At 43.9% G+C, this 12,947-nt stretch overlaps 1 protein-coding gene across 3 annotated transcripts in view; it reads left to right on the forward strand.

The window, feature by feature from the left end:
* SFMBT2 (Scm like with four mbt domains 2) overlaps positions 1-12,947 on the forward strand; it is a 162,083-nt gene that overhangs the window by 114,762 nt on the left and 34,374 nt on the right. For all 3 annotated transcript variants that reach the window (XM_069978786.1, XM_069978778.1, XM_069978795.1), the window contains 2 exons: positions 6,138-6,264; positions 10,992-11,105. In XM_069978786.1, the coding sequence (XP_069834887.1) occupies positions 6,138-6,264; positions 10,992-11,105 (241 nt within the window). The remainder of the gene's footprint in view (positions 1-6,137; positions 6,265-10,991; positions 11,106-12,947) is intronic.

A 12,947-nucleotide genomic window follows, 5' to 3' on the forward strand; every position in this document is an offset into this window, starting at 1 on the left:
GCATACAAACCCCTAAGAAGTTCTCAGTACTATTATATGATTATTACAATTATAGCTATGTTCACACTACGTATATTTGAGGCTGTATATTTGAGGCTGTATTGCAACCAAAACCAGGAGTGGATTGAAAACACAGAAAGGATCTGTTCACATAATGTTGTAATTGAGTGGATGGCCGTCATTTAATTGCAAATATGTGCTGTTATTTTAAAACAACGGCTGTTGTATTGAAATAATGGAAGTTATTTACCTATATATGGCGACCATCCACTCAATTACAGCATTATGTGAACAGATCCTTTCTGTGTTTTCAATCCACTCCTGGTTTTGGTTGCTATGAGGACCTGACATGAGGACCAAATACAGCCTCAAATATACATAGTGTGAACCCAGCATATAGTATATACCACCATCTTTCACAGGGCAATTAGCAGAGAGCTTTGATGTGACTGCCGTCATAAATGAAGAAATAAGAAAATATACTGGTCACATTAGTTTCTGGAGGTTGTCGTATACAATCTGTAGGTAACTGCAACTATGAGTTTGAGTTTAACTTAGAGGTGCTGGGCTACCCTGCCCCTAGTGTGTTGTCAGAAAGGGTCTTCAGTGCAGCTGGTGGCATCATCAGTCACTAATAAGTGCACCCGCCTGTCAACTGACAGCGCTGACAGGATGACCTTTATTAATTTTATTATTTCTTTATTTCTTATTGAAGCCATATCCAAGCTCACTGCTAATTACCCTGTGTAATTAGCAGTGAGCTTGGTTGCGTGTAAAAATGGGCGGAACCTGGTGGCCGCTCTGCAACTCGGCAGCCTGACACATGTACCATGCCATGTTACGGGTGTCCTCTGCCGTCCTTTCACCAGTACATTCTACCTTCCTTGGATGTTGTAGCTGTTTTGAAGGCAGGATTGACAATGACCAGGTTTTTTTAATAAAATTCCTGGGCCTCTTAAGAAGACAGTATTGTATTACCCTGTGTAATTAGCAGTGAGCTTGGTTGCATGTGTCAACGGGCGGAACCTGGTGGCGGCTCTGCAACCTGGCCGCCTCACACATGCACCATGCCTGCCCACGTCTTCAACTTAGTGTTGGTGCGGTTCCTTAAAACCTAAAATCTTTAAATCCATGCATGCTGCCCCTGCTGTTTCCTGTTCATTTCCGTGGTGTTTTCATCATTTTCTGAGGTTGACAGGTTTTCACACGACCTTCCCTCTTCCCTACCGAACTTGGGTCCCCTGCAAAAATGCTCGTGTTTCCCATTGACTTATTATTGTGTATCTCTGTAATGTTGGATTGTCTGTTTATGTGCTCTCAGAATTATAAAGTGCTGAGGAATTTGTTGGAGCTATGTAAATAAGCATTATTACTATGATCATAGGCTATATGGCCTGCCTTTTAACCCAGCCCTGCATGCAAGGGTTTTGTACAAATAGTAACTGTGCAGTCAATAGCCTTGAAAATAATATTCTCATAAATAGAAAATCCACAACAGCATGCACTTGTACTTTTGCTTCAGTGCATCAGTTTGTTAATCCTGTATTCTATTAGGATTATTTGATTTATCTCAGATGCTTTACATAACTCCCACAGGATTATGAAATGTATTCCTGGTAAACTTCCTCATGCCATTCTGTAGAGTTTGCAGTACAACTATATTCCCTATACGTATACACCCAGTGACTATGTGTCACACATGTTATAGATTCTGACACAGACCTTAAAAATAAATATGTAATTTTAACATAAATTGTGACATAGCCCATCTAAAAGTGTCTAAAGAACCTTGGATACACGGTAAGGGGATGAATGTGGTTGACAACAATATCCATTAGAAACATTTGTTTTTTCATCCAGCAATTTCCTCCAGAAGAGGGGGGCTGTTACTTGTATGTTTTTGGATCATTTTCATTAGATTTGACAACATATAAAATCTCATTCACAAAGTATAAAATGGCATTTACAACAATGTACATCCGGCTGTTGCTGTTTTTACACAGCAATATAATGCCTGTAAATAATCCCTGAAAGAGGTTAAAAGGCTGACGACTTGTGGCCATGACATTGAGGCATGCATTAATGTATGTTCTGGCTATATACTGTAAATGAATGCCACTAAAAATGTACAATATTTACTCCATCTACATTATAAATAAGGTTCAAGGGCATATGCATGGATTCTGATATGTTGTTGTATGCTATAATAATAAATATATATATATATATATATATATATATATATATATATATATTTTATTATTATTATAATTTTTTTTTTATTGCATTGCTTACTACAAACCTTTTAGAAACTATTCTACACAATTTGCAAAGCTAGTATATAATTTTATAATTTCATAAATTTGGAGAGAACAATTCTCACAAGCAGTAACCTAGCAATCATACAACTTGTACAGATGTCACTTTTATACATTCCCCAATACATTTTCTTGTAGATAAAAGGACAGTGTTTATTTTGCATTCTTGCATTAACATTTTTTTGCTCATAGTGAACTCTTCACAGAAACAGGGCAGTTTCTAGGTCATTTTGGCAACAGGGCGAATCTTGATAAAAGCGCCCCCCCACCCCCACCCCCCCGGTCAATTCAGACCTGGGGAAGGAAGGGGGGTTACTTGGGTTACTAGGAAGAAGCAGTGTGAGTATTTTGGCATAGAACAGTGTTGCACCACCCCTACCAAATAATGTTCTACTTAATATAAAAGTGTCATTCAGTGACTCACAGGTGACGTCTTCTTTGATCTGAGTTGTCACTTTCCTTTTCCTCTTCCTCTTGCCCGGACCACCGTGATGATTTCTTCCAGCTACAATTCGTCTCTTCCCAACCTGCCAGACAAACATCTTAGGCTCTGCACATTTCCAGCAACTTCATTCCCTTTTCCACCTTATAGACTCCAAACTGTAGTAACTGTGCTGTTAGGTGCAGTAAAGTCAGTAGGTATGTGGGTGCCCCTTGTATGTAGGATCACCTGCTGTGCCTGTATATAACAATAATGTCCCCCTGCTGTGCCTGTATATAACAATAATGTCCCCCTGCTGTGTCTCCATATAGTTATAATGTCCCCTGCTGTGCACCCATATAGTAATAATGTCCCCTGCTGTGCCACCATATAGTAATAATGTCCCCTGCTGTGCCACCATATAGTAATAATGTCCCCTGCTGTGCCACCATATAGTAATAATGTCCCCTGCTGTGCCACCATATAGTAATAATGTCCCCTGCTGTGCCACCATATAGTAATAATGCACCTGCTGTAGCCACCATAGTAATAAAGTTTCCCCCTCTGCCTGCAATAAACCTGCCCCACACACTCTATATCTCTCTCCTGCCCCCCCCTTACACACACTATATATCTCTCTCCTGCCCCCCCTTACACACACACACACTGTATCTCTCTTCTGCCCCCCCCTTACACACACACACACACACACTATATCTCTCTCCTGCCCCCCCCCCTTACACACACTCTATATCTCTCTCCTGCCCCCCTTACACACACACACTCTATATCTCTCTCCTGCCCCCCCCCTTACACACACTCTATGTCTCTCTCCTGCCCCCCCTTACACACACACACACACTATATCTCTCTGCTGCCCCCCCCCCTTACACACACTCTATATCTCTCTTCTGCCCCCCTTTCACACACACTCTATATCTCACTCCTGCCACCACCACCCTTACACACACACACTCACACTATATATCTCTCTTCTGCCCCCCTTACACACACTCTATATCTCTCTCCTGCCCCCCCCCTTACACACACACACTCACACTATATATCTCTCTTCTGCCCCCTTACACACACACTCTATATCTCTCTCCTGCCCCCCCTTACACACACACACACACACTCACACTATATATCTCTCTTCTGCCCCCCTTACACACACACTCTATATATCTCTCCTGCCCCCCCCCTTACACACACACACACACACACACTATATCTCTCTCTTCTGCCCCCCTTACACACACACTCTATATCTCTCTCCTGCCCCCCCTTACACACACACACACACACACTATATCTCTCTCTTCTGCCCCCCTTACACACACACTCTATATCTCTCTCCTGCCACCACCACCCTTACACACACACTCACACTATATATCTCTCTTCTGCCCCCCCTTACACACACACACTCTATCTCTCTCTCCTGCCCCCCCTTACACACACACACTCTATATCTCTCTCCTGCCCCCTTACACACACACTATATCTCTCTCCTGCCCCCCACTTACACACACACACTATATCTCTCTCTTCTGCCCCCCTTACACACACACTCTATATCTCTCTCCTGCCCCCCCTTACACACACACACACACACTATATCTCTCTCTTCTGCCCCCCTTACACACACACTCTATATCTCTCTCCTGCCACCACTACCCTTACACACACACTCACACTATATATCTCTCTTCTGCCCCCCCTTACACACACACACTCTATATCTCTCTCCTGCCCCCCCTTACACACACACACTCTATATCTCTCTCCTGCCCCCTTACACACACACTATATATCTCTCCTGCCCCCCACTTACACACACACACTATATCTCTCTCTTCTGCCCCCCTTACACACACACTCTATATCTCTCTCCTGCCACCACCACCCTTACACACACACTCACACTATATATCTCTCTTCTGCCCCCCTTTACACACACACTCTATATCTCTCTCCTGCCCCCCCTTACACACACACACTCTATATCTCTCTCCTGCCCCCTTACACACACACTATAACTCTCTCCTGCCCCCCACTTACACACACACTATATCTCTCTCCTCCCCCCCCCACACACACACACTATATCTCCCTCTACATACACACACACACACACACACACACACAACAGCACCTGGCCGCCATAACAACAGACCAATGCCCCCGCTGCGATCCCCACACATACACTACCTGCCGGTCGCCATCCCCGCCATCACCCCAGTTGTAATACTTGCCCGCGATCCAAGCTTGGTGCCGCTATCGCCGGGGCACTGAACAACCGCCGTGTGAAGTGAGGCAGGAGAGAGGCGCCGCAGGAGCGTGGCGCCCTTGGCGTCCAATCAATGAAGGAATGACGTGCCGGCTGACGTGCCCAGCGTGCGGTACGTCGCGCTGGCTGATGCAATCATCAACACGAAGGTCCGTGGGGTCCGACCTCAGGGAAGGGGGGTGGATTGGGAGGAGGGGGCCTGGTGGGGGGCACTCTGATGCGGTGCAGGAGGCGCTGTGAATTTGGTGAGTGCGGGGGGTCGGGCGCCGCCGGGCGCCCCCTAGCTCTCGGCGCCCCGTGCGGTGGCCCGGCCCGCCCGGTGCTAGAAACGGCCCTGCACAGAAATACCTGACTCTTTCTGACTAACCTGTTATTTCTAGGGTAGTCATCCTTAGTTTACTGTAAACTTGAACCTCTCCATGCTGTTTTCCTAATCCCACAATGTTCCACCTAGTATATAGTTTTACATTGGGCATGTTTCCTTACAGTGGAGGAAAGAGGAGAAACAGATAATGTGATAATAAAAGTGGGACACTGCATTTTATCACATGGAATTTGCTTACTCACTTACTTGCTGGTATGAACTGAAACTATGATTCCACTAATATGTATTCTTACACCTAATAAACTTAAAGTGGTAACGTCATTTGTAGTAACTTTTGACGTGTCATCAGTCATGTAAAAAATACTGAAGGCAGTGGGTCTCACCGAATGGTCTTGTGCTGTACATAAAGCAAGACCATGGGGGGCCACTGGAGCATTGGCACTGGGGCTATGGGGAATTTAACAGTTGAAGATTTTTTTTTTATTATTTGCTTTTATATTTATTTTCACCCATTGCCACCAATGGAAGTGCTTCCAACTGTTATAATTTCTAGAGGCCGTTCATGTTATACCTAGTTGTTTCCATGTTATAAGCAGTACACCCACAAAATGTCATGCTGACAAAATGCCATGTTACCACATTTTAATAAAGTAAGAAATGATATTTGCATTATGCGCCTGTTTTACACATTAAGTTAAATGGTATGTGCTGTGCCCCTTTGTTATTATATTATAAGACTGCAGCCGTACCTAATCTTAATTTATTTTGATTATGTTTCAGACATCAAATTCTCGTGGGTTTACAAAAAACATGAAACTTGAGGCAGTCAACCCCAATAATCCAGCTGAGATTTGTGTTGCATCTGTGACCAAAGTAAAAGGAAGATTACTTTGGATTCATCTTGAAGGTATCTAGGTTTTGCATAATTTTCTCAGAGCATCAGACATAACCGTGTCTTTGTCACAGTATACTATATGTTAATTTAAATGTCCACTGTCAGAAAAAAGTTTAAGAGTAACAAGTCAAAAGTTTTAATCGGCTGTGGTGTCGGTGTTCAGATTGTAAATGATCAGGAGAAAGAGCTGGGAGCCACTGTTTTTTTCAAGTTTGAAATCTTGCAATGGTTAATTCCTTAATATATCTTGATATACAGACATGTCAAAAGTATTGATCGGGAGAACGAGTGAAGAGAGGACCCCCTGCAGTAGGTCCACTCCTACTGTATTAGTGAAAGAGTTGGACTCCATAGACTTACCTTATAAGTCTGACTCTTCACGTGGCAAGGAGCAGGGAGAGGACCCTGCTAACTCCAGTCTTCCTCATTCTCACAATCAATACGGGACTAAAGACTAAGACTTGAACTGATCAAAACTTTTGACAAGCCTGCATTATATGTCAAAAGTTTTTTAAAACAACAGTAACAATTTATTAAAACAGGAGCCTAAGCCATAGGCAAGTGCTGAGCATCATGTACAATCTGCTGCTTGTGTGTTTGGGATTTCTGAAAGGATTGGTGGGGGTGAGAGTGGAATTCAGTGGGAACCACTAATGAAGATTAGAACTTGTGTAGAGCTAGCTTAGTGTACAGCCGCTATTACAGCTTTCTCCAAACACTTGCTAGCCAGCTGCCAGGAGCATCAGCAACAAATGAGAATGTGTAATACAGAACTCTTTAGCTGATACATCCAACAAATTAAAATAGAAAGGAAAAGGATGTTGTGGTTTGAGCTTCTCGCAACATTTCTTAGTGGTCTAACAAGCACCTGCATCTACCACAAATCATAAAGGGGTCAAAACAGGAAGAGATTTTTTTTCTTTTTAGAATTGTGAAAGTCTAGTAGTGGATGTGCTGCTTACTAACTGCACAGTACACTGACCCATATAGTTATCTGTGTAAAAAGACAATGGGAGGAGACCACAGCATTTTATGCAAGATGATGAGAATAAAATGTAAGATTATTTTTAGTCCTATTCCTGGACAATTAAAGGGAATCTGTCGGCTGTAATTTACTTTCCACACTGCTGACACTGTTAGGCCATGTTCAAACAACGTAATTTTTGAGTAACGAACGTATGCTGATTGCAATGGAATCAGCATTCATTCTTTTTTCAGGGGCGGCATTGCATTGAAGCCAATGCAATGCCGCCAGCTGTGTTCACATGATGCAAAGTTGGTCAGCGGAGGCCGCACATTACACTGAAGTGAATGGCGAATTGATTTGTGGGCACACCCTGCAGTGCAAGTCAATGTTAAAAAAAAGGTCGTTCCTGCAGCCGATACAGAGGTATCGGCTTCAGGAAAGTCCTAAATGCCGCCTGGTGTCCAGCAGTTTAACAGCGTCTGTTGCTATTCTAAACATTGTGTGAACATAGCCTTAAGGCCCTATAATCGTCCGGTGGAATAGAGTGCAACGATCAGACATCGTTCATGTCGGCTGATCGTTGCAGTCGCTTGTTTTTCAACTTGTTGAAAAACAAGCGACTGATATAGCAGCGATCTGCTGCCATCGCTCGGTTGAATAGGAGCATCGGCAGCAGACGCTGCTGTATCCTATGGGCTGCCCGGACGATCAGCGATCCCCCGGGCAGCCCCCCCCCCGCAGCTCCCCGCCGCCCCTCCCGCACTCACCCGCTCGCTGCAGCCGCGTTGAATAGCGGCGTCAGCGAGCGGGGAACGAGGAGCAAACGAGCGCTGAGAGCGCTCGTTTGCTCCTCTAAGCGACCTGTGGAATAGGGGCATTAGATAACTGTAAGGTCAAGGAGAATGCCTATATATTATCTGTCTGTCTATTAAACTGTGTCAGGGTGCTCATACACAAAATACATAAAACACATTGACTAGTATTTATCATGGCCGTTGTTGCCGATTTGCAACAACGGCTGTGAGGAATACTAAACTTAAATTGTGCTGAAAGTAGAGGGAATCCCGGCCAGAGCGTATACACATAGGGGGGCATTTATTAAGTCCGGCGTTTTTTACGCCGGACTTAAAAATGCCCCCGCAGCTCCGGCGCTACGGAGATTTATGTAGAGGCGGACTGCCTCTACATAAATCCCGTGCGCACCGGTGCACAATGCCGAAAACCTACGCCAGCTGAGGACTGAGGACTTTCGGCGTATATTTGGGCGGAACGGATGGTAAATCGCGCGGACTCTGGGTCCGCGCCCTCTGTTCCGCCGACTACACGCCCTCTTTCCGCCCCCCTGGCGTACTTGGCGGAAAGTGCCGATTTGCGAATATTTTATTTGCAAATCGGCCATTTGCGTATAAAATAATACGCAAATCGGCACTTTCCGCCGAAAATCATCCGTTCGCAGGATGATACATGTGGCCCATAGTATATGCTTCGGCCATGATTCCATCCGGCCGCACGAAAAACTGTTATGTTAGTTTTCTGTGGCCTCTATTCACTGAATAGCGGCCGGAGAAAACTTGTCAGTTCACACATTGGAGCGTGCGGCTCCGGCCGCACACTTTATTGTGTGCAGTGGTGAATTTGAATGCGGGGGCTATTGCAGTATTGGCTGGGATTATCTTCATTAACACCGGCCATTCTTTGTCCCGGCCGGGTCACAGAACGACCGGTGTTATACATAGTGTGAACCTGGCCTTATACAGTATTAGCAAGTTTGCCACATCTTACTTTTTAATTTTGTCCTTCATCTCTAGTTCTTCCTCTGCTCTCCCCATTTTGACAACTTCTCCATCCTAGTAATACCTCAGTAAGCCTATCTTGTTTATCCCAGTGGAAACTTGAAGGCATAATATAGTCCTCATTTACAGCAAATTGAACCCCAGCCATCGGCTCTTACTGAAGACAGAAGATAGATCTTTCTAACATGAGTCAGTCAATATCTTATTCTTATTCTGATGATGCTCTGTCTTCTGTACCTAATTCTGCATCAGTGAAATATATGGCAATGTGTGTGTCCTTGGGCTCTGAGATAAGCAAAAGTTCTTTCTAATTTTACTTATTGTGTGTACTACACTACATCTCTATTCTTTTTGTCACATATATATAGAATTCTGTTGCATACTTATAGGACCCAGTTGCTGTATTATCAAGCATATTAACATACATTGGTTATGTTATGAAAAATGAACAGCAATTTAAAACTACTATACATGGTTGCAGCTCTATTGATTGGGATTTTCTTGTTGACAAATATTCTGTTGTTCTTTATACTTTGACAGTAAAGTCGATGCTTCCATTACATACTCTCTTATCATGAGTGAGTAACAATAATGTTAGACAACAATAGAGTGTTTGTTCCACATGTTGCTTGAATCAATATGTTGATAACACTTACACTCACCGGCCACTTTATTAGGTACACCATGCTAGTAACGGGTGGTCTTCTGCTGCTGTAGCCCATCTGCCTCAAAGTTGGACGTACTGTGCGTTCAGAGATGCTCTTCTGCCTACCTTGGTTGTAACGGTTGGCTATTTGAGTCACTGTTGCCTTTCTATCAGCTTGAACCAGTCTGCCCATTCTCCTCTGACCTCTGGCATCAACAAGGCATTTCCGCCCACAGAACTGCCGCTCACTGGATGTTTTTTCTTTTTCTGACCATTCTCTGTAAACCCTAGAGATGGTTGTGCGTGAAAATCCCAGTAGATCAGCAGTTTCTGAAATACTCAGACCAGCCCTTCTGGCACCAACAACCATGCCACGTTCAAAGGCACTCAAATCACCTTTCTTCCCCATACTGATGCTCGGTTTGAACTGCAGGAGATTGTCTTGACCATGTCTACATGCCTAAATGCACTGAGTTGCCGCCATGTGATTGGCTGATTAAAAAATTAAGTGGTAACGTGCAGTTGGACAGGTGTACCTAATAAAGTGGCCGGTGAGTGTAGATGCATTAAATGTATAAAGAAGTAACTGGAAACCCATGTAGTTACTATCTTAAATGCAGAATACTTATTTGCAGATTACATTGGGAGGCAGGCAGTCTGTTGGGTTTAAAGGGGTACTACAGCAAAAAAAAATAAAATATTCAAATCTACTGGAGCCGGAGATTAGTAATTTACCTCTATTAAAAAATCTCCAGTCTTCCAGTACTTATCAGTTTCTGTATGTCCTGCAAGAAATGGTGTATTCTTTCCAGTCTGAAGAGCAGGATAGGTTTTCTATGGGGATTTGCTACTGCTCTCCAGAGTTCCTGTCACAAACAGAGGTGGCAGCAGAGACAATTGTGTCAGACTGGAAAGAATATACCACTTCCCATAGGACATACAGCAGCTGATAAGTACTGGAAGACTAGAGATTATTTTTAACAAAAGTAAATACAAATCTCTGACATTTTCTACCAGATTTTACACCAGATTAGCTGTGCACCTATATTATTGATGGCTGCATTATAGCTTGGTGTATCTAAGTCTAGGTTCATACGGGGAAGGGACACTGCAGTTGCCTTTCTCCTTGAGACAATCCTATTGCACAGTGCTCAGCCAATTAGGAGCTGCAGTGTAGTGTTCTGTTCACACTCTCATTGGCTGAGCGTGCAGTGCACATGCTGGCCCAAACACAGGAAACACTGTGCACCTTAGCTAAAAGTCCAAAAGATGTTACAGTATATACTGTCTATGCAATACAATACATAAACACTATTTTCTTCATACATTTCAGGTTTGGTGAAGCCAATCCCAGAGTATATTATTGATGTGGAGTCGATGAATATTTTTCCTGTTGGATGGTGTGAAGCAAACTCCTATCCACTTAGCACACCACACAGAGCAGTAGGTAAGCGCATTCTGATTATGTTACTGTACATTCAATATGTTCAATAATTTACCACTATATAAAGTAGCCCAGACTGATTTGTAGCTCTGCTTGCCTGAAATCACTGACACTCAAACAGTAGAATATAGCAAAGGACAAATGTAAAATATTCATGGAGTTACTGGAAAACCTCAGATTTGAAACATTTGACTTGAGAAAACATCTGAAGTTTCACGAAGAAGGAGTCACACATCAATTTTCCATAGTTAAGTAGTTTCCTAATGGCAGTTTCACGGATGAGCTCCCTCCCCAGCTCTGAGGTGTTGATGATTAATGACAGTCACACTGCTGAAATCACTGGTGTAGGGCAGGACTACTGTACTGCCTATAGATGGGAGGGTTATCCTGTTCTCTGGAATACATAAGGACATTTTTACATGGAAGTATTTTGGTCAGAACTGTCATCAGTATTTTCACGCGCCAAACTGAGGAGTGGGTACAAAACATAGAAGGGGAGGCAAATTTTCCCAATATAGTTTTTTACCCCTCCTGCTTGGGCTTACAGATACTAATGTGAAATGCTGACCAAATACCTGACTTTACTGCGCATTTTGTGAACAGTGGAATAAACGGTTCTCTCATATCTCAGGAAACATTTACTTTAGGATCTCTATATATTCTTTTAGTAAATTTTATATGAAAAGGGGGGCAGCTGTTGCATTTGCAGAATCTGATCTCAATCCGCTGGATATGAATGTGACAGTAAATAGGGGAAAGTTAAAGTTCATTAGAATCCATTGAGTATGGGATAGATGTGTAATATATTATATAATATGAACTGGAGAGAGTGGAACGGCTGCACATCCCATCTATGGCTGATACTAATGCCGCTAGGCCTATATTAAAAATCAACACCAGAGTGTCTGTATATGAATTGATCAAGCCATATTGCCCCGTGTACCACCGCACTGGTCCACACGGGTCCCTACGCTAACTCCACACCGTGTCGGTCAGCGACCGCCAACCCCGCAAAGCGTGCACATGCAGGGAAGTGAGGCCATGGAACTGCCCTGCAACCCCAATGTCACAGGACCAGACCCAAAAAGCCCCACCAAAACCCAGCCAGCACCACCGGCGGGGAAGGCTGCCCCCAAACGACACAAGTATGGATATGGTATTACACTTACCATTGCTGCTCTCACAGAATGGGGAAGACATAGGGTCCAGACATGTGAGCACAGACATATCCTGCTAATTTTGGTCATGTGGGTCTTATAAAGGAGTGCTAGCTGTTCAGAGAGGGAGAACTGGGAAACACGAACTGGAGAGAGTGGAACGGCTGCACATCCCATCTATGGCTGACACTAATGCCGCTAGGCCTATATTAAAAATCAACACCAGAGTGTCTGTATATGAATTGATCAAGCCATATTGCCCCGTGTACCACCGCGCAGGTCCTCTGGTCCACACGGGTCCCTACGCTAACTCCACACCGTGTCGGTCAGCGACCGCCAACCCCGCAAAGCGTGCACATGCAGGGAAGGGAGGCCATGGAACGGCCCTGCAACCCCAATGTCACAGGACCAGACCCAAAAAGCCCCACCAAAACCCAGCCAGCACCACCGGCGGGGAAGGCTGCCCCCAAACGACACAAGTATGGATATGGTATTACACTTACCATTGCTGCTCTCACAGAATGGGGAAGACATAGGGTCCAGACATGTGAGCACAGGCATATCCTGCTAATTTTGGTCATGTGGGTCTTATAAAGGAGTGCTATTATATAATATACTATTCTAGAAGAATTCTAGCCTCCCAAAAATAGAAAAGAAAAATAAATCAAAAAGTCATACCTATTTCAAA

Source organism: Dendropsophus ebraccatus, chromosome 1 (genome assembly GCF_027789765.1).
Source record: "Dendropsophus ebraccatus isolate aDenEbr1 chromosome 1, aDenEbr1.pat, whole genome shotgun sequence".
Classification (NCBI taxonomy): domain Eukaryota; kingdom Metazoa; phylum Chordata; class Amphibia; order Anura; family Hylidae; genus Dendropsophus; species Dendropsophus ebraccatus.